General features: G+C 35.9%; 3 protein-coding genes across 6 annotated transcripts; all 3 read left to right on the top strand.

Moving 5' to 3' along the window:
• Positions 1 to 653: 653 nt before the first annotated feature.
• Positions 654 to 1,946, top strand: LOC125201725 (thaumatin-like protein 1). The gene is made up of 2 exons (XM_048099957.1): positions 654 to 1,458; positions 1,535 to 1,946. The coding sequence occupies exons 1-2, from the start codon at positions 734 to 736 to the stop codon at positions 1,656 to 1,658; spliced, it is 849 nt and encodes a 282-aa protein (XP_047955914.1). The 5' UTR covers positions 654 to 733; the 3' UTR covers positions 1,659 to 1,946.
• A 6,125-nt stretch (positions 1,947 to 8,071) lies between these two features.
• Positions 8,072 to 12,824, top strand: LOC125201724 (MLO-like protein 4). 4 transcript variants are annotated; one of them, XM_048099953.1, is made up of 15 exons: positions 8,072 to 8,505; positions 8,626 to 8,683; positions 8,788 to 9,020; positions 9,521 to 9,637; positions 9,727 to 9,805; positions 9,882 to 9,991; positions 10,498 to 10,572; positions 10,680 to 10,765; positions 11,240 to 11,289; positions 11,497 to 11,537; positions 11,620 to 11,790; positions 11,891 to 11,926; positions 12,034 to 12,101; positions 12,175 to 12,235; positions 12,307 to 12,824. In XM_048099953.1, the coding sequence occupies exons 1-15, from the start codon at positions 8,386 to 8,388 to the stop codon at positions 12,568 to 12,570; spliced, it is 1,569 nt and encodes a 522-aa protein (XP_047955910.1). In that variant the 5' UTR covers positions 8,072 to 8,385; the 3' UTR covers positions 12,571 to 12,824. The 4 variants fall into 4 exon arrangements, with proteins under 4 accessions (XP_047955910.1, XP_047955911.1, XP_047955913.1 ...); XM_048099954.1 differs by having other exon boundaries at positions 8,073 to 8,505; positions 9,885 to 9,991; XM_048099956.1 differs by having other exon boundaries at positions 8,385 to 8,505; positions 8,617 to 8,683.
• A 1,007-nt stretch (positions 12,825 to 13,831) lies between these two features.
• Positions 13,832 to 17,882, top strand: LOC125201742 (26S proteasome non-ATPase regulatory subunit 4 homolog). Its single transcript, XM_048099980.1, has 11 exons — positions 13,832 to 13,975; positions 14,089 to 14,202; positions 14,403 to 14,508; positions 14,876 to 14,990; positions 15,070 to 15,279; positions 15,358 to 15,655; positions 16,274 to 16,397; positions 16,525 to 16,628; positions 16,772 to 16,840; positions 17,478 to 17,551; positions 17,652 to 17,882. The coding sequence occupies exons 1-10, from the start codon at positions 13,964 to 13,966 to the stop codon at positions 17,520 to 17,522; spliced, it is 1,197 nt and encodes a 398-aa protein (XP_047955937.1). The 5' UTR covers positions 13,832 to 13,963; the 3' UTR covers positions 17,523 to 17,551; positions 17,652 to 17,882.
• The last annotated feature ends 996 nt before the right edge of the window (positions 17,883 to 18,878 follow it).

The raw sequence follows: 18,878 nt of genomic DNA on the forward strand, positions 1-18,878 counted from the left end.
TTATATTTAGAAAATTCGTCAAAAATATATCGTAAAGATATTTATAAAAAATATGAGTATATGATAAGTTTATTAAGAATATATACTTTTTAAGGTATTGAGGATATTTTCGTCTAGAAAAACTTTGAAATAGTAAAAAAGTACTTCAAATGATATTAACCCATAGTTGATGGACCTCAAATGATATTTTCAAAGTTCAAGACTTAAAATGATACTTTGGTAAAATTCGTGACAAAAAAAGATGTTCCCTCGTTTATTTGAAGAAATTTCAAGGGAATTGAGGCGATTATTGTGCTCCATATTAAGGCAACCACACTGCATTGCAGTATAGTTGCAAGGAAACTAACACTAACAACTGCAATTTTGCCAACATTGATGACGCTGAAAGTACATCGCAACACACTAAGCTGTGTGCCTGTATCGCACACATAGTCTGGAGATATTTTGTGTTAAAGACTTAATAATCTGGATGAAATTCAATGTACTTTAACTTGTACAATATTCGAAACCCTTGGGCCCCACACCATCCACCGCCATAACATCAACGGCTCTCCTCGTCCTTCCCCCATTCCCCCACATTAAACTATTCAAAATTCTCTCTCCAAATTCAGTTGCCGACCTATCGAATCACACGCTTCCAGTGTCTGTGTACTCGTCTCCCAATGTCGGCTAACAATCCCCCCTATTTATTCCTCACTCACTCCTTCACCTCTGCAACTAAATATTTCCATCAATGGCGGCGACTAATTACTTCCTCGCCGCTATCTTAATCTTATCACTTCCCCTCCCCGCCTTTCCCGCCACCTTCACATTCGTCAACCACTGCACCTACCCCGTCTGGCCGGGGATTCTCTCCAACGCCGGCACCGCTCAGCTCTCCACCACCGGATTCCTCCTCAACTCCGGCGACTCCCTCCCCGTCCCCGTCCCGGCCTCCTGGTCCGGCCGCATGTGGGGCCGCACTCTCTGCTCCACCAACCCCGACACCGCCAGATTCGCCTGCCTCACCGGCGACTGCGGCTCCGGCGCGATCGAGTGCGGCGGCGGCGGGGCGGCCACGCCCGCAACCCTAGCCGAATTCACCCTGGACGGCGCCGGGGGGCTCGATTTCTACGACGTCAGCCTCGTCGACGGCTACAACCTCCCGATGCTGGTGTCCCCGAGCGGGAACTGCACGATCACGGGGTGCGCGGCGGATCTGAACGCGGCGTGCCCGGCGGAGCTGAGGGCGGAGGGCGGCGGGGGGTGCAGGAGCGCGTGCGAGGCCTTCGGGGAGGCCAAGTACTGCTGCAGCGGCGAGTACGCCACGCCGGATACCTGCGGCCCCAGCGTGTACTCGGCGGCCTTCAAGAGCGCGTGCCCACGCGCCTACAGCTACGCCTACGACGATGGTACCAGCACCTTCACCTGTGCTTCCGCTGATTACGTCATCACGTTTTGCCCTGCTCCCTCCTCCAGGTGATTATTTTGATTTCTCTATCTATTTATTGATTTTTTAGGTAACTAATTTATTGGATTGGATGAAAATGTGCAGTGAGAAACCTAGTGAGAGAAGCAGCAACGCGCTGTTGGTATCAAGTGGCGGCGATTTGAGGCGTATCAGTTTTTGGAGGATTATCGCCGTTTTGGTTGCAGTAGCAGCTGTGTTGCTGTTGTAGCGATATGATTGATGGGCTAGAGATGTTTTGGTGGGTCGGGTCAGCCTGTCATAATGGAGTCGGGTCGAATAAAGCCGGGTTGCGGCCTGATGGATTATGGATACACCCGAGGCGCGAGATGAGTGTATGAGCCACAGATTAGACGTTATGTTTTGATGCTAATTCTTGAATTTGATTGGATAATTCTTTTTAGAATTTGGCTGACGAGACCTCAGCTTTGATAATACTTATTGGAGTAACCTTCATACACATCCTTAATTCTAATTAAGTCTTTATTTTTGTTTTTGAGTTCTCCTCCTCCGTTAATACTTTGTTTTTACTTTTATCATTAATATTACTCTATTTATACTAATAATTAACTGATTATATTTTATTTTGGGACGTTTTAATTAAGTTGAGTTATTTTTTTATTAAAAAATTTAATATTTAATTATTTTTATTTATTCTATCATTTACTTTATTTATTTTTATCTATCTTATTTTATTCCTTTCTTATTTTTAACAAATTTCTTAATCTTCGTTCCAAACTTTTTTTACCTTAACTTAATTTGAACTAACGAAAAGGAAGTAAGTAGTAAGTAGGTTAGGTTGTACTCCTGGTATATTTTTATTAATTAATTTTATTTATATTTTATTATAAAATTAATATTCTTTTTATTTTTTAACATAGATCATATTTTTTCTTTTAAAATAGATCGTATTTGTTACTTGAACACTTTTTTTCTTCATATGAAATCAGTTTTATTCTCCATTAATAATATTTTTAATTATTTTTTTAATTTTATTATCTTACTAATTATACATAAAAATGTGTATTACTGTAAATATTATTTATTTTTAATAATAAAATGAATACTAGTAATCTATTTATTTTTTTTATATTTTTAAAACTAGGGACACTTAATAGGGATGGAGAGGGAAGGAACTGAGGAAAGAGTAATTGGTAAGTTAGTGAAAATTTTAAATTTTCTATTTATAGTATTTCTTGTATTAGATGAAAGTTGTAGTACATCAAAATTGCCCAAAGGAGTTATCTCAACACTCATTTAATAATAACTAGTACTCCTACTATATAATTATCACTACTCTTCCGTATAATACAAATGGGGTGGGGCACTTGCCCATGAATGTGTTTAAATGATAAATTCTCATTAGAGTCGTCGTTTTCATCTCAAACTCAAAAAGCAATTTCGTAACGTATTCCTTTCTTCGTCCATATCAGAGTCCAACTTTAATTATTATATGATATTGAAAGTTAATGGAATGAGTCGTAATTTTATATACTTTTTTATTTAACTGAAGATTATTTATTTTCCTTTTTAGTTTGATCAAACCAAGATGACTCATTACTAAAAAAATACAAATACTTTTATCTCTACTATATTCTCTTCACATAACATACAAAATTAAATTGCATAAAATCTGAGAAAGGGTCATCTTTCTTTCTTAGGATGAAGAAAGTATTAGTTTTATAGTAATAAAATTTGAGTGAGAATAAATTAGTGGAATGTGAAGTTCATGACTAAAAATAATAATAGATAAATTTGATAAGTATCGACGAATAACTAAAAATAAAAACTAATGACGGAGTACTTGTACATATGTCAAATAATATTAATGCAATATCCAAGTACTAAAAATGTAGTAGTTCTTTCTAAATTTTAAGAAAACCACATTTTACTTTTAAAAAACTAGTAAGTACGTACTACGTATTTTGATAGAGGCATAGAGCATGTTTGTGGTGGGGGAGCGATCATGTATTTGACTAAATTAAAACAAATGATAGCAGAAAATTATGTGAAAGAAAGACATAAATAATTAGGCTTAATTAATAGTAATACAATTTGCTATAGTTATTTGAGGGTATGATTTGGACATAATTTGCTTTGGATTTTGTAAATACTTGAAATAAGTATAAATTACTTAACTTATTCAGATAAATAACCTCTGATTTTAGGATCTAGCCATGTTCAGTTTGAACTATAAAATTAATTTCTATTTGTAATGAGACACGGATGGAAAGGCCACAAGAGTATTGCTATATAAGGCCCAAATGTAAATACAGAATATTAAAAAAATATCCTTTTTATGAACATTATCTAAAAAAATATTAGTATTAAGATTCAAACTTCAAGTTCATAAAAAAATAAAAAATAATCATTTTCAATTTTGTTAAAAAAATCAAACTTCAGCCTACGAGGAGTTTGTGATGGGGCAGAGATTGCCAAATTTTATACAAGGTGGCGAATCTGGAAATGGTACGGGCCAAAGTTATTTTTTTGGCTTCTTCTGAGTGATAGGTGTGTTGTATAATGAGGAAAGGGCAGCTTTCTTCATCAGGTTCTTGTTGTATGTGTGGTTATATATCTGAGAGTGAACTTCATATATTGCGTGATTGTTCTAAAGTGACGCGAACATGGTCTGGCCTGGTAAGGCATGGTGGAACGAAAGACTTTTTTGACAAGTTCTTAAACTTGATTGACTGGGTGATCCGGAATATCAGCTCCAAAAATGTGATGGGTAATGTCTTAAGTGGTGTACTGTATTTAGCGTTGATTGTTGGTATATTTGGAAGAAATGATGTGGATTTATTTTCAAAGAGGAAAAAGTATGCCCAGAAGTGATTATGAGACATATTATCAATATGGCTCCGTATATAGAGGAGACTCACTCGATAGAATGTGCAAGGATGGGAGCCTCGCGATCGCCTATATTGATAAGTTGTAAACCTCCATTGAGTGATGCTCTTAAAATGAATACAGATGCCTCTCTTGGAGGAGAGTCGAGAAAAGCATTTGGGGGAGATTTATTTCGTGATGAGCTCGGAACATGGAAGTTTGGGTTTGTTGTCAAAATTGGAGTGTGCTACATTTTGACAGCAGAATTTTGGTGCTTATTCTATGGATTACAGTTAGCAAAGTCACGAGGAATTAGAAAGCTAGAAGTGGAGAGTGATAGCCTTGTTGAGTCATTATGATTCTAGAAAATTTTGATATCTCTGTCAATTGTCACTCCATAGCACACAAGGTATGAGACCTACTCCAGAATTTCGAGTTTGGTGTGGTCCGTCATGTAAAAAAATCGGAAAGGATCACCTAATTCTTTTCCTAATGCATTTTCTAATCCATCCCTCACAAACATATAATATGATGGTGGGATCCATTTTACGGAAAAAAATCAAACTTCAATTAAGCTTTCCAAATCATTCGGCTTCTGTGAAATAGGGCCTGATAAGATACTTTTGTTCGTCTAAAATTTGCATATTTTAGAAGTTAACAATATCACTATTTGGGAGTAATAATCTGGGGGTAGTTAAACAATATCTGGGGTAATTATTTGACAGTGGGGCCATCTTAATATGTATTTAGTATCCAATCTACAACGATTAAATCTAAAAATGAATGGATGAAATTAAAGCATGTATTTCAATAAATAGTATAAATAAAATATCAACAAAAGAGTGAAATTAACATAATAATTTTTACGGTTTTTTATATCAAAATAGCGTATTACAATTTACAAATATCAATATGGTGACGTGAGAAACACAAGTACCACAAAATATCAATACGGTTTTATTGATATTGTGCATTCATTATATTGAGATTGTTTGATGCATTTATTGATATAAAATCTGATTATCAACATATACGAAAATTGAATTTTTTTAAATAAAATTTCATCATCCGATAATCGTCGGAATATATACAATTGATATCTCGTTAGAATCCTTATGAAATTACCTTTAATTTGATACATTTTTTTACAAAAAAATATTTTAAATCGAAAGAGTTACGTAAATTTAAAATTTTAAAATGATTTTGAGGAGAGAGAAAGTGGTTAATTTTAACTAAAATTACCTTTTAAATTTATTTTAGTAATTTTTAATTCAAACTATAATCACAATTAGTTAGCAATTTATATATCATCCAATCATAAATGTGATCATAGGGGAGTGTTATATTGCTAACTCAATACCTAATTGCTAACTACAACTAAATAATAGCAATTAGATATTCAAATTAAGGGCCTAGATCATCAACCACGAAATGTCAATACGATCAACAAAAAACGTCAATAAAACCATAGGATTAGTTCCATAAAATATCAATAGGGGTATTAATGTCAATTAACTACATGTTTAGTTATAACTAACTTTTAAAAGAAATCCCAAAACGTTAAATTCATATAACATATATCAAATTAAAGATAATTTTATAAGGATTCCAACGATATCATACATGCATATGTTCCGACGTCAAAATTTGAAAAAAAATTCAAATTTTTTCAATTTTTTCGTAAAGCAGAAATGTCAACATACTATATAAAATATGTCAATATAATACATGTAGAATGTCAATATAAGCAATGGGTTAACATTCTTAAAGCATTGTGTTGACATTCTCAAAGCATTGTGTTGATATTTCCGAAACACTATATTGACATTTTCATCTAAAACTCTAATTTGACGTTTTTTTTATCTTTTTTGATTTTATTAATAAAAACGAAAATTATACGTGGCAAATTATAGACCACACGTTTTCTAAAATCCTATGGCCTTAAATTAGTTGTAGTTAGCAATTAAGTGATGAGTTAGCAATTGATCACTCCCCTGTAATCATGTACCACGTCGAAAATAAGTGAAATTGCAAACAATTAAATTACGCCAATTACCAACGGTGACATTGGTTGGTATTTTTACCCCCTTTGGCATTACAAAGGGATTTGCCGTTGTTAATTGTTGATTTTTGTTTCAAATTGCCATAATTTGTGTCAGTACTCTTTTGTTCTTCTATGTATCTGTATATCATATGCATAGCTAAATCATGAAATTAATAAGAGAATCTCTAAGGGAATGGGTAAATGGAGGGGTAAAGGATATAACTACCATATTTATCTTTTCTATATAAAAAGTTACTCCCTTCGTCTGCGAATAGGAGTCCTGTTTTGCCATTTTAGTCCGTCCGCGAATAGGAGTCACGATTCACTTTTACCATAAATGATAATAGGGTCCACCTTCCACTAATTCATATCTCTCACATTTCATTCAAAACTATATACTAGTGGGACCCATGTTCCACTAACTTTTTCCCCTCACTTTGCGTAACATTTCTTAGAACTCGTGCCACCAAGAAATGGTACTCCTAATGGCGAACGGAGGGAGTATTCTTCAAGAGAAGGGGTATTTGAGAAGCTACTTTAATTTTGAGAAGGTACTTTCTTTAATTTTAAGAAGGTATCTTTACCTCAGTAAAAAGTTAGTTATTTCTATTTACCTTTCAATTTACCTTCTTCTCTTGGAATTCGTTACTCCCTCCGTCCCAAGGAAGATGGCTCCTTCTTTGGGCGGCATGAGATTTTATGCAACTTTATTTTGTGTGTTAAGTGGAGGATATAAAGTAAGAGAGAGTGAATAAAGTAGAGATAAAAAAAAAGGTGTTTTTATTTTTAGTAATGAGTCATCATAGTTAGGGACAAACTAAAAAGGAAAGTGAATCATCTTCAATAGGACGAAATGATTACTTTTTAAGAAGATATAATAATCTTAAGAGAAGGTAAATGAGAAATATAACTTCTCAATTTATCTTTTTCCTTTAAAACATTTCCAAGGGGAAAGGTAAATGAGGAGGTAAAGTCATATAACTGCTATATTTATCTTTTTTTATGAAAAATTATTTTCCAATGAGAAAAGGTATTTGGAAGATATTATTGGAAAATATTATACATTTTCCTAATTTGAGGAGGTATCTTTACCTCTCCATCAATGGAGAGGTAAAATCCTATAACTTGTCTTCTTTTCATGTAAAAACTATTCTCTAATGGGGAAGCCGGAAGGTATTTGAGAAAATATTACACTTTATATTTTTTTTAATGCATTTTAGACAATTATTTTATTTTTTAAAAATAATTTACCTTTCTGTATATACTCCACATTTTTTCCCTTGATACGTGATACTTTTTGAAATTGTATATTTCACTTTTTTATGAGGTAAATAAGTTATATACGTCTTTCATTTACCTTTCCTTGTTCGAGATGCTCTAACCGCTAATAAAATAAAAATCTTAATAACCAAAACCTTAAAAATATTAGTCAAAACATAGTCAACAAACCAAGCAAATAGACAAAATAATAAGCAAGAAACAAGCCGCGGAAATTTGTGAAATTCAAATTACTTCACACCATGTCAAAAAAATGTATAGAAGACAACTGTATAACAAAATAATTTTATTTTATTTAACTTTAATGATGGCTTTTAGTGAACAACCTACTGCCTGCCAAGTTAGGAATTAGATGTAGGCATGTAGCAATAATTTAATCGAGAAAAATGGCAATAATTCAGCAGATCATTGATTTCCACGTTACAAGAGTTAGTAGAGTTAGTTGAGGTGAAAAGTCAGAAATTCAATAAGCAGTAGCAGAGCTAATGCTTTAGAACCCAACAATTTTCCACAATCCTATTGATAAAATTTGGAGCTAACCAAATTTGACGAAGAAGGGGCCCCATTTTGCATCGTGCTCCACTTTTTAGCAGCACTCCATGCAGCCAATTTTTAATGCTGAAGGCGCCATGGTCGACATATAAACAAAACAATTATGATTCCATAAATGGCTTCGTCTAATCGCCCAATTACTCGACTCCCTTTTGGCAAGATTCTCTTTTTCGGAACCCATTTTGCTGAGACTCGGTAAAAGATTCTTCTTTTTTTTTTTTTAATTGATTGTGAGATGAAAAGTAGGGAGGGGAGATCTTTGGCAGGGACGCCCACCTGGGCTGTTGCCACTGTTATCTCCCTTTTGGTTGCCATTGGCTTCTTGCTCCATGGAGGCTTGAAGAAGTTTGGGAAGGTTAGTGTTAATTTCTGCCTCTTTATATGTGTGTGTGATGGTGATGGATTTTGAAGTGTTCATGATTCTTGAATTGTTAATGATTATGTAGTGTGTTCTTGTGTGTGTGAGTTTGTATAGTGGTTGGATAGGACTAAAAGGAAGCATCTTCTTGCTGCCTTGGATAAAATCAAAGAAGGTGAGAAGATGAGGTCTTCTAAGGTTTATTTGTTGTTGGATTTTTGATGTTATTGTTGAATTTAAAGTTTTGGTTTTATGAGATGCTTCTTTGGTGTGAACCAGAGTTAATGGTATTTGGGCTCCTGTCATTGTTGATGGGTCATTGGATTGCCTTTGTGGCCAAAATTTGTGTGAAGCCGTCGGCATTGATGAGCAGCCGGTTCTATCCATGTTCTCCCACTAAAGTTGCCGAACAACAAGCTCTTGCTAGACATGCGGTTGTTTTTAGGACTGATCATTTTAATTCCTCAATTTCACGGTTGTTGGAAGGCCAAAATCACAATTATTGCCCCGAGGTATTTCTTTCACGCTGTATAGATAGTTTCTTATTTCAGTTTCATCATGGATCTGGATTTTAAGCCTACTTACTCAACAGCTTTGTGTGCTGTTAATAGTTGTGTTTAATGTATCTATCAGGATTATTTATCTTCCTTAATTGATAGATCCGAGTTCATAGACATGTAGGACATGATTTTTTGTTTTTAATGATGTGCTTTGGAGTTTCATTCCCGTATTTGATTTTAGATTGAATGCATTTTGCACTCTCGAATGAAGTTGTATTAATAGCATTCTGAATTTTAATATTTGCCTCAAATTCAAATTCTCATATCTTGCTAAAATTTAAGAAAACCATATTAGATGCATCAGAGTAATATCTGTCTTCATCATTATTGATGTTTAGATGAATGTTTCTCATCTCTAGTGTGAAATGCCAGCTAGTTAATGTAACAACTAAGGTTGTTTTTCTGGCTCCAATTCCAAAGGGAGGTGCTAAGTATCTACCTCTTTCTTCCAGGATCGTGAACCATTTGCTTCACACGAGAGCCTTGAGCAGCTCCATCGGTTCTTGTTTGTTTTGGGTGTTACCCATGTCTCATATAGTTTCTTAGCCATTGCACTAGCCATGATCAAGGTGGGCATTTTCAGTGTCATAGTAACCTCCCACAACTCTTGCAGCATTGCTTCAGTCAACATGCTCAAAATTTGCTGTCCTGAATGCAGATCTATAGCTGGAGAACATGGGAAAATAATGCCAAGACATTGGCTCTTCGAGGCCTGCTAACTGCGGATACGTCTGCTGGTAGTTGATATGATCCTACTTTATGTTGGAAAATTTTATTCTCGTCACCAATAATTATTTCCTTGCAATATTGAAGCAGATTCTCAAGACGCCGGAACAGATGGTGTGCCAATAAGGCGCCTATCGAGTTTCGTTGCTCATCATACATCCCATCCTTGGAGTCAGAACAGACTTCTTGTTTGGCTGGTATGCACACACAAAGTCTCGTAGGTTTACTCAAATGATTGCTTCGAGTCATCACATACTTCATGTTTGGATGAAATCCACATATCAAGAGTCTCATATGCATTACTAATTGACTTCTTAGTTAAGATTCTGTTGGTATATAGATCAAACTGGTCTGCATAGAGCTGTCTTGATATCTTCGCGATGTTACTGAATAGTTGCCTATTGAATGTGTACATCTAGTAATGATAGATATATTAACATGAGTTAGAAAGAAACAAGGTCAATCTGCTATTTAGGACTTATCTTGTACATCAAATATGTTACCTTATGTAAATGCTGCATTATGAGATTCAGTCGTTAGGAACTTGACATGAGTGATACCAAAGTCTTATTGACAACTCTACAAAATCGCTTGGTTTCACTACCTACTTCATGTACTCTGCAACATAATTTTGAGTCATTATCCTTTGTGTGTATGTTTGTGAGTTGGCACTTGAACATTTCATAAGCCAGTTTATGCTCAGCTTTGTTTCAGCCGCCAGTTTTGGAGTTCTATAAGCCAAGCTGACTATATGGCACTACGACTAGGCTTCATTACTGTAAGTTATCTCCTAAGTTCAATTGGTCGGATCCTACTGCTGATTGCATAACGTAGTTTGGATGGATTCATAACTTTCTGTTTCTTTATTATGGCTTACATTTTCAGACCCATCAATTACCTTTCACTTATGATTTCCACAATTACATGCTTCGGAGCATGGAGGAAGAGTTCCGAGATATTGTTGGCATTAGGTACAAGAATATTCATTGGTTGCTAATATCTCTTATAACAATTATTATCCTGTTTCTAATATATTACTCATCTACATGACTCCGATGTGTAATTTTTTTACATATATGCTATACACTATAAGTAGTCTATAAGTATATTATCTCGTAATTCATTCACAAATTTAGATGGATTTCCAGCAGCATTTAAGCTTCATGGGTCGACTTCTTGAATGCGTTCAACAGTGAACTTTTTTTAGATCTATTGACCGATGATGCTCACTATTCTCTCTTAAAGCTGCATCTGTCTATTTTTTACTTTCTAAAAAAGATGGTAAATATCATTTGTAAAGGGTTCTATAAAAATGGATCTTTTGGCTCGCCTTATTCACTGAAGAGAGTAAAACGCTTCATTTTCCAGCAATGATTAGTCTATGAAGCTACGTTAGCTGTAGAAATTAAATGAAGTATCTAATATTTCTTCCTTATCTTTTGTAGTATCCCGCTATGGGTTTTCGCTATTACCTGCATTGTTCTAGGATTTCATGGTAAGATCTTACCGAAATGAATATTGTTTATGAATCTGTAATTAATGAATTGTTCCTGTCTTACTCGCTTGAATGCATGTGTTTGGCATTGGTTATTTCTTGTTGCTGATGAACCTCATAGCATTGATATGGGACATCGTGAATCGTAATCGATTCTGGTCTTCTGTTACTGTTCTAAAGTGTATTGTTATACTTATCTGGCATCAGGAACAAATATATACTTCTGGCTCTCTTTCCTTCCCACCGTTGTAAGTTGAAGACTTTCTTTTTGGGCTTTCTGAACCTTCCAGATGTATCGTTTGCTTACATATCTGATTTACGCTTGAGCAGTTGATCCTTCTACTCGGTACAAAGCTACACCGCATAGTTGTCAAGCTGGCCGTTGAAATCATGGAGTCAAGTCAGTGGACAGAAGTCCGCACGTTCAATCTGAGGGATGAGCTCTTCTGGTTTGGCAACCCCAGGCTGCTTCTCCGGTTGATACAATTCGTATCATTTCAGGTTGCTCAACACATGTTATTTCGTGGCTTGGATTTAGATTTAAAAGAAAAGAAGCAATATAGGTCACATTCATCACCAATACTGTTGTATGTTTTTGCAGAATGCATTCGAAATGACAACGTATATATGGTCACTAGTAAGACTTCACCAATCCAATCCGATCTTCTTGTTTCCGATAAACAAGTTTATAATGTCGATATATAACTCAGTTGGATGCAATCTGTTTTGGTGTATTTAATCCAGTGGGAGATAAAGGCATCGTCGTGCTACACTGAAGACCGCACTTTCCTGGTGATTCGCTTGACATTCGGGTATGCTGTGGCTTGCTATCTTTGCAGTGATTGTCTGTTGTGGTGTCTAAAGTAAAATGGTGCATCGGTGCAGGGTGATCTCGCAGTTCTGGTGCAGCTTCATCACTTTCCCTCTCTATGTCATTATAGCCCAGGTAGGTAGAGTTCTCGTGTGCTGGCCTCATGCATCAATTTCCATTCGCGTGTTTTAACACAGTCGTTGCAGATGGGGTCAAAGTTCAAGAGGACCATAGTGTCCGAGAATGTGAGGAAATCGCTGCATGGATGGCGGAGAAAGGTGAGGACTAGACACGGACCGAGTCCTACCCTGCCGTCCTTGGAGGAGGGGAAGGACACGGGCAACTCTACTGGAGAAGTAGAAGGGAGCTCAAGCATGGCGGGACGTAGCTTGGCTTCTGATGAGAATGGCTCCTTGCCTACGTCAAACGAGGAGCTTCGGGATCTGGTTCGTTCGGATCCGGAGGTATGATAGCTGGTGGTGGTCCAGTAACAGATGACCATCGCTTCCTGAAGGTGTATGTTTTGTGGTTTTGTATAGAATGTTGTTACTTGTATTGTAGCAGCAATAGATGTCATTTAGTTAGCGGATATTGGCTCACAAAGGTTCTTGCCAATTGCATTTTATCTATTTATTGGTATGTTACAAAATTGGGAGTAATACTTCCTCAAAATATTAAATATGAGCCGGCCTAAGAATTAGTATTAATACATACTTGATACTCCTATTGCATTGTTTCGAACTATGCGTCTAGTATTTTCAAGAATTATTTGTATAGTACATTATAAACTTCTTAAGTTAATATATAAAGTAATAGGACTATAGATAAGTAACATGTACATAAAACATACGCCCTTTGTTCCAAAGAAACATACGCCCTTTGTTCCAAAGAAGATGATCCATCCTGATATGTCATGAGATTTCATGCAATTTTACATTAAGGAATCTAAGTAAAATAAAAAAAGATTGTTGAGTGTATTAAAGTAGAATAATTGAATAAAGTAATCGGGCAAAAAACTATTGGATATTTTGAAATAGAAGAGATAAAAAAAGTATGAGAGAGAAAACATAGTTAAATATTTTATTTATTTCCAAAATAAGTAAAGAGTCGTCATAGTTCGACAGAAAATCATCTTTGGTGAGACAAATGGAATAATAACTGTTTTAGATAGAATCGGAGAATTGCATACTGAAAAAATCACAACTCTTTCTGTCCCCAAACAACAATCACATTTTTCCATCACAAAAATATAACACACTAATCACAAAATTATTGCACACTAACCATATAGTAAATGCAAAATATAATATAATTATGAAAGAAATCTTTTCATCCCATATTAAAAAGAAAAAGTAAAACATCCAAATATTAGCATGTAAATATATATTCACAATTTATAGTCCCACTCCCAGCAATCAAGTTTGGGTCGTACAATTCAAATTAGTATTTTTTTTTTTTACTTGTTAATAGAGTCATTTTATTATTTTGGGGAGTGACAAGTTAATTGAATATTTCTATTTTTAATAAAAGTTAATCATCTCTCTTATTTTATTATCCATTTGTCACACTATTCTTAAATTTCGTGCTGAAAAGAAACACCTCTATTAACAAAAACGGAGGGAGTAATTGGTCTTGGACTAAATTTGATAGTTAATTAAATTATAAAATTGGAAAGTCCATGGGCCTATTTATAATTGTTGAAACATGAAGGGCCAGATTATTCAAATCGGAAAGTGTTCATATTTTGTGCCCCTCTTCCCAAGTAACCTCAAATTCTCTCACAAAACAATTCTACCATTTTCTCCTCATTTATTTGTTAGCTTTGTTTATCTTTCCATAGTTCGATCTCAATTCTCTGCAATCATGGTGCTCGAGGTTTGCGCTTCATTTCATTTCATTTCAATTGGTTGCGTTTGCATATCAGGGCTCAGTTCCCCCCTTATAGTTGCCAATCGCGCTAACTGTTCGAGTTTTAAATGGATGAATAGGCTACGATGATCTGCATCGATAATTCGGAGTGGATGCGTAACGGCGACTACTCCCCCACTCGATTCGATGCTCAAAAGGACGCTGTAAGCCTAATTTGCGGAGCGAAGACTCAGGTTTTCTTTTTCTTCCCCCTTTTCAGTTATTTCGTGTTCTAGGGCTCTTCAATTTCTTAATCGTTAGTGTTTGTCATGTTGATAAGCGCACCAATTTATGTGCCACGTTTACTTATTGATTTGGGGAATGGTTTAGGTTTAGTCGTGGTAAGGTTTGTTCTGATTTATGTGCGTGTCCTTTTTATTATTATTTTATGTAGGCGAATCCAGAAAATACAGTGGGAGTGTTGACAATGGCCGGAAAGGGGGTTCGTGTCTTGGTCACTCCAACCAGTGATCTTGGCAAGATATTGGCCTGTGCACACGGTTAGCTTCTACTATCATTGTGTCAGCTGTATTAGGGAATTCAATTTTATCAGTATGTGATGATTGGAAGATTCTAAAATTGTGAACTGGGATTTTGATAAAATTGTCCCTAAGTTGAAATTTTGTTAGCTTATCTGGAGACTTTAGCTTTAAGGTGATGGATGGGCACTCAATGAGCTTTTGGGTTCTTTTATATTATGCATGTGGGACTATGAAAGTTTAGTGCATTATGGTACTATTGAAGATTCACAAGTTGTTTTTAGTCAATTGTGGAAGCATGTGCCTGTGAAATTGTAATTTCTACGTCATAATGTCTATTTTTCCTCTGATTGTCTTAGTTTAGCATAGTGCTTTGGTGATCATGCAGGTGTTGAAGTAGGTGGTGAGATGAACTTGGCAGCTGGGATCCAAGTTGCACAGTTGGCCCTCAAGCATCGCCAAAACAAGAAGCAACAGCAAAGGATAATCGTGTTTGTGGGAAGGTACAAATCATTAAGTTATGTACTTTTGAAGTTGATTTTTTAGCATTAGTTTCTGAGGGAGTCATGTATGTTGTGGCAGTCCTGTTAAGTATGACAAAAAGGTGTTGGAGTTAATTGGAAGAAAATTGAAAAAGAACAGTGTAGCTCTTGATATTGTAAACTTTGGCGAAGAAGATGAAGAGAAGACAGAGAAGCTTGAGGCATTACTTGCTGCTGTAAATAACAATGATAGCAGTCATATTGTACATGTTCCTCCCGGTCCCAGTGCTCTTTCAGATGTGCTTATCAGGTTTTTCTCTATTTTGAGTGGAACTTCTGTCAAGATGAATCTATTTTGTTATATTTTCTAATATTTTTCTTTGTGCAGTACCCCAATATTTACAGGCGATGGAGAAGGAGCAAGTGGCTATGTTGCAGCTGCGGCAGCTGCTGCTGGTGGCGGGTTTGAATTTGGCGTGGATCCAAACTTGGACCCTGAACTTGCTCTTGCACTTAGAGTGTCAATGGAAGAGGAGAGGGCAAGACAAGAAGCGGCTGCAAAGAAGGCTGCAGAAGAAGCTGGAAAGGGGGAAAAAGGAGAGCAATCCAGTTCACAGGATGTAACCATGACGGAGAATGTGATCCCTGTAACATCTGAACCTGAAAAGAAGACCCATGATCTAACGGTTTGAGTTCTCTTTTTACTGAACTCTTGTTTAGCATCTCGGTGTGATGGTCAACAGTGGACCTAAGCTTTTTACTTAAGTGTAGCATAGTTTCCATGACTGACAACTTGGTACTTTTGGATTTCACGTATTTGTTGATTAAATCTTTAGAAGAACTTATATGAATACGAGAGTATAAGGTTTTGATATGTGTAACTTTGCAAGGAGGGTTGAATGGTATACGAGTCCAATTAGGTTGTTAATATATGAACAGAGAGAAACAGGATATGGTAACATAATCTTGTGCAAATCTGATGTGGCATGTTAAGAAATGTTGAATGTTTACACCTATATTTTCCATGTAACTATCCTTTGGACAAATTAAACTCACTTGTCTTTGTGGAAGAAATTAAGAGAAATTTGTTAATATTTGGTGCTAAAAAGTTTGCACGGTCTTATGTGTATACAATAAGGGAAAAAGAGAAATGCTCAAAGATATCCTTTTCTTTTAGATCTATTTTCTTTTCAGGTTTTGAATTTCTAAAAATCAACCTGGAGCCTCTGTTGAATGCATTGTGACTTCTGGTTCATAATTCAATATGCAATGAACTGAAGATAACATAAGATATCTTCTTACAGGATGATGAGAATGCATTGTTACAGCAAGCCCTAGCTATGTCCATGGATGATTCTTCATCCACAGTTGCTGTGAGGGACACTGACATGTCCGATGCATCTGCTGATGACCATGATCTGCAACTTGGTGAGATCTAATGTTCATATACTTTTATCTTGCATTGACCTGTTCTCTGGACTTCTTTCTGTATACTGGATCTTGGTAGAATAATCTGCAGATTATTTAATTACGAAACGTACTTTTTTCCTTGTAGCTCTTCAATTGTCAGTGCAAAATGGTCAAGGTGATCAATCAAACCCGGATGATGCGAATAAGATATTTGCAGATCAATCCTATATGTCCTCCATGCTGGCTCAAGTGAGTCTATCTTCATGTTTTATTCTTGATTATGTGGCTGCCTGAGTTAATTGATTCTCAAATATGTACTAACATGGTAAACAAATTCGAAACATTTGACTGCCAGTTTTATCATTTATTTAATGGTTGGTTTGCTTTAACAGCTTCCAGGCGTTGATCCGAATGACCCCGCCATCAAAGATTTGCTTGCTTCCATGCAGAATCAGTCTGAGGTAAGTTGTAATAACTTTGGTAGGAGAAAAGGGTCAAATTATATGAAAAAAAATCGTAAAAATTAGATATTATTTGGTTCTGTCTCTGTATTGATAATCGCTCCTGTTTGTGAGAGAGATACTGTTCTTCTCTTCTTGTGAGTACTCTTCTTGTATTGGAGATGAGATGGCATGAAGGTTATGTTTGAAATGAACTCCCTGTCTATCAGTCATGTTTGATTGATTGCTTAAGTCTTACCCCATAATAATTGGATCTTTGTTCAAACTTTATGACTGGTGCTTTATATCGTTTCTGCCTTCAATTTTAGTTTCTTCTAGAATATGTTTCGCAACTAGTTGCCTCTGTTTTAATCATGTATAGTTTTACTAGAATGTACACCTATTGCAACATGAAAACACTCATTGTATGTTACTTTGTTTCACTAATAATATAAATACTCTCTCTCTGTGCTTTATTTACTGATTGTATATGAGTTCATTTTCTTCTGCTAGTGGAAATAAATACAATTTATAATTGTAGGTGTTCATGATAAGCATATGTATCACCTGGACAAAATCAACGACTGGTTTTCTTTTAGCTTATGTTGTTTGTACTATTGTACTCTTTTTACGTTTCTAACATTTGTGGTTCATGCAGAAGAAGGAAGAAGACACAGAACCAAAAGAAGAGGAAAAGAAGTGAACACACGTCTTGTCTACTATCACCTTCAGGTTTATTTCCAACCTTCAGCGGTGTTGTCCATTTTGATCTTGTTGCGATGGCCTTGTTATTTTGTGTGTCACCGATCACTTAATTATATGTGTTGCATAGGTCAAGGGGATCTATTATGCAGAAACTGATGAGAAACTGTTGAAGTTGGCAGTCAGGATGATATGCCATGAACCATCTATATATATTATGAAGAAGGATGATTGTTGTGAACTGATCCAGCATTACCTAGTGAACTTTGATGTCAAAATTATTGCATTTTATTTCAGATGGTATTGTGGATATATGGCACGGCTTATTCAATCATTATGTGGAACGCTGTTTTTTCTTTGCTTTGTTTGTGTCATGATTTCTTCTGTAAGGTCTTTAAGGCCATCCACAACAGGTGAGAAAAAAAAAGGGATGGGGACTCGTCTCGGTGAGATGAGGAACGAGCGAGATCTCCCAGCGAGCTTTGCGCTGGGGGGGGGGTCTGTCCCCCATGTGGCATGCCCACTGAAGCGCCACTGTGAGTGGTAGTCATTTTTTTTTATTGTTTTTTATTTTAAAAAATTGAAAATTAATTAAAAATTATGAAGTTATCTCACTTTCTTTCCCGTGAAAATAAGTCGTCCGTCGTATAAAATTATCTCATTTCCATTTATGGGACTCATTTCCATTTATGAAAAGTTCTCCCAAACTTATAATCTATATGCATCCTACTGAGTGGGATGGAGGGAGTATTGTATTACTGTTATTCGTTTTTTTAAAATATTTTATCCTTCAATTGATTCCAAAATCAATACTTCATTCTACCACGTACAGTAATTTTTTTTAACCCAAAAAAAGTTCTCTTATTCCATTCTCTTTAATTTTCATTCTCAATTCAAGTATGATTGACGATGAGGAAATAGCTCGGTTGATTGCCTTAGTGAAGCAACGTAGTAAAGAGCATTGTGATCGGGAGGAAGATTCCCGAAGGCTTCTTCAAGATTAATTTTTTGAGCAATCATGGTGGGGAGAGGAATACTTCCGACGTCGTTTTTGCATGCGCCGTAAGTTATTTTGTGCATCACAAATACATTGGTGGCTCGTGACGATTACTTCCAAAAACGACCAGATGCTATCGGTCGATAGAGTCTTACGACACTACAAAAGTGTACAACTGTTATTCGACAGCTTGCTACTAGGCAAACGTCGGATATCTTCGACGAGTACTTGCACGTTGCTGAATCCAATAGCAGCGAATGCTTGAGAAAATTTTGCAGAGATGTTTGCGAAGCCTTAAGTACTGAATATCTTCGGAAACCCACACCACATACAATGGCCGATAGTTGCTTTGTCTTGATG

The sequence above is a fragment of the Salvia hispanica genome, chromosome 1 (assembly GCF_023119035.1).
Source record: "Salvia hispanica cultivar TCC Black 2014 chromosome 1, UniMelb_Shisp_WGS_1.0, whole genome shotgun sequence".
In the NCBI taxonomy this organism is placed as follows: Eukaryota; Viridiplantae; Streptophyta; class Magnoliopsida; order Lamiales; family Lamiaceae; genus Salvia; species Salvia hispanica.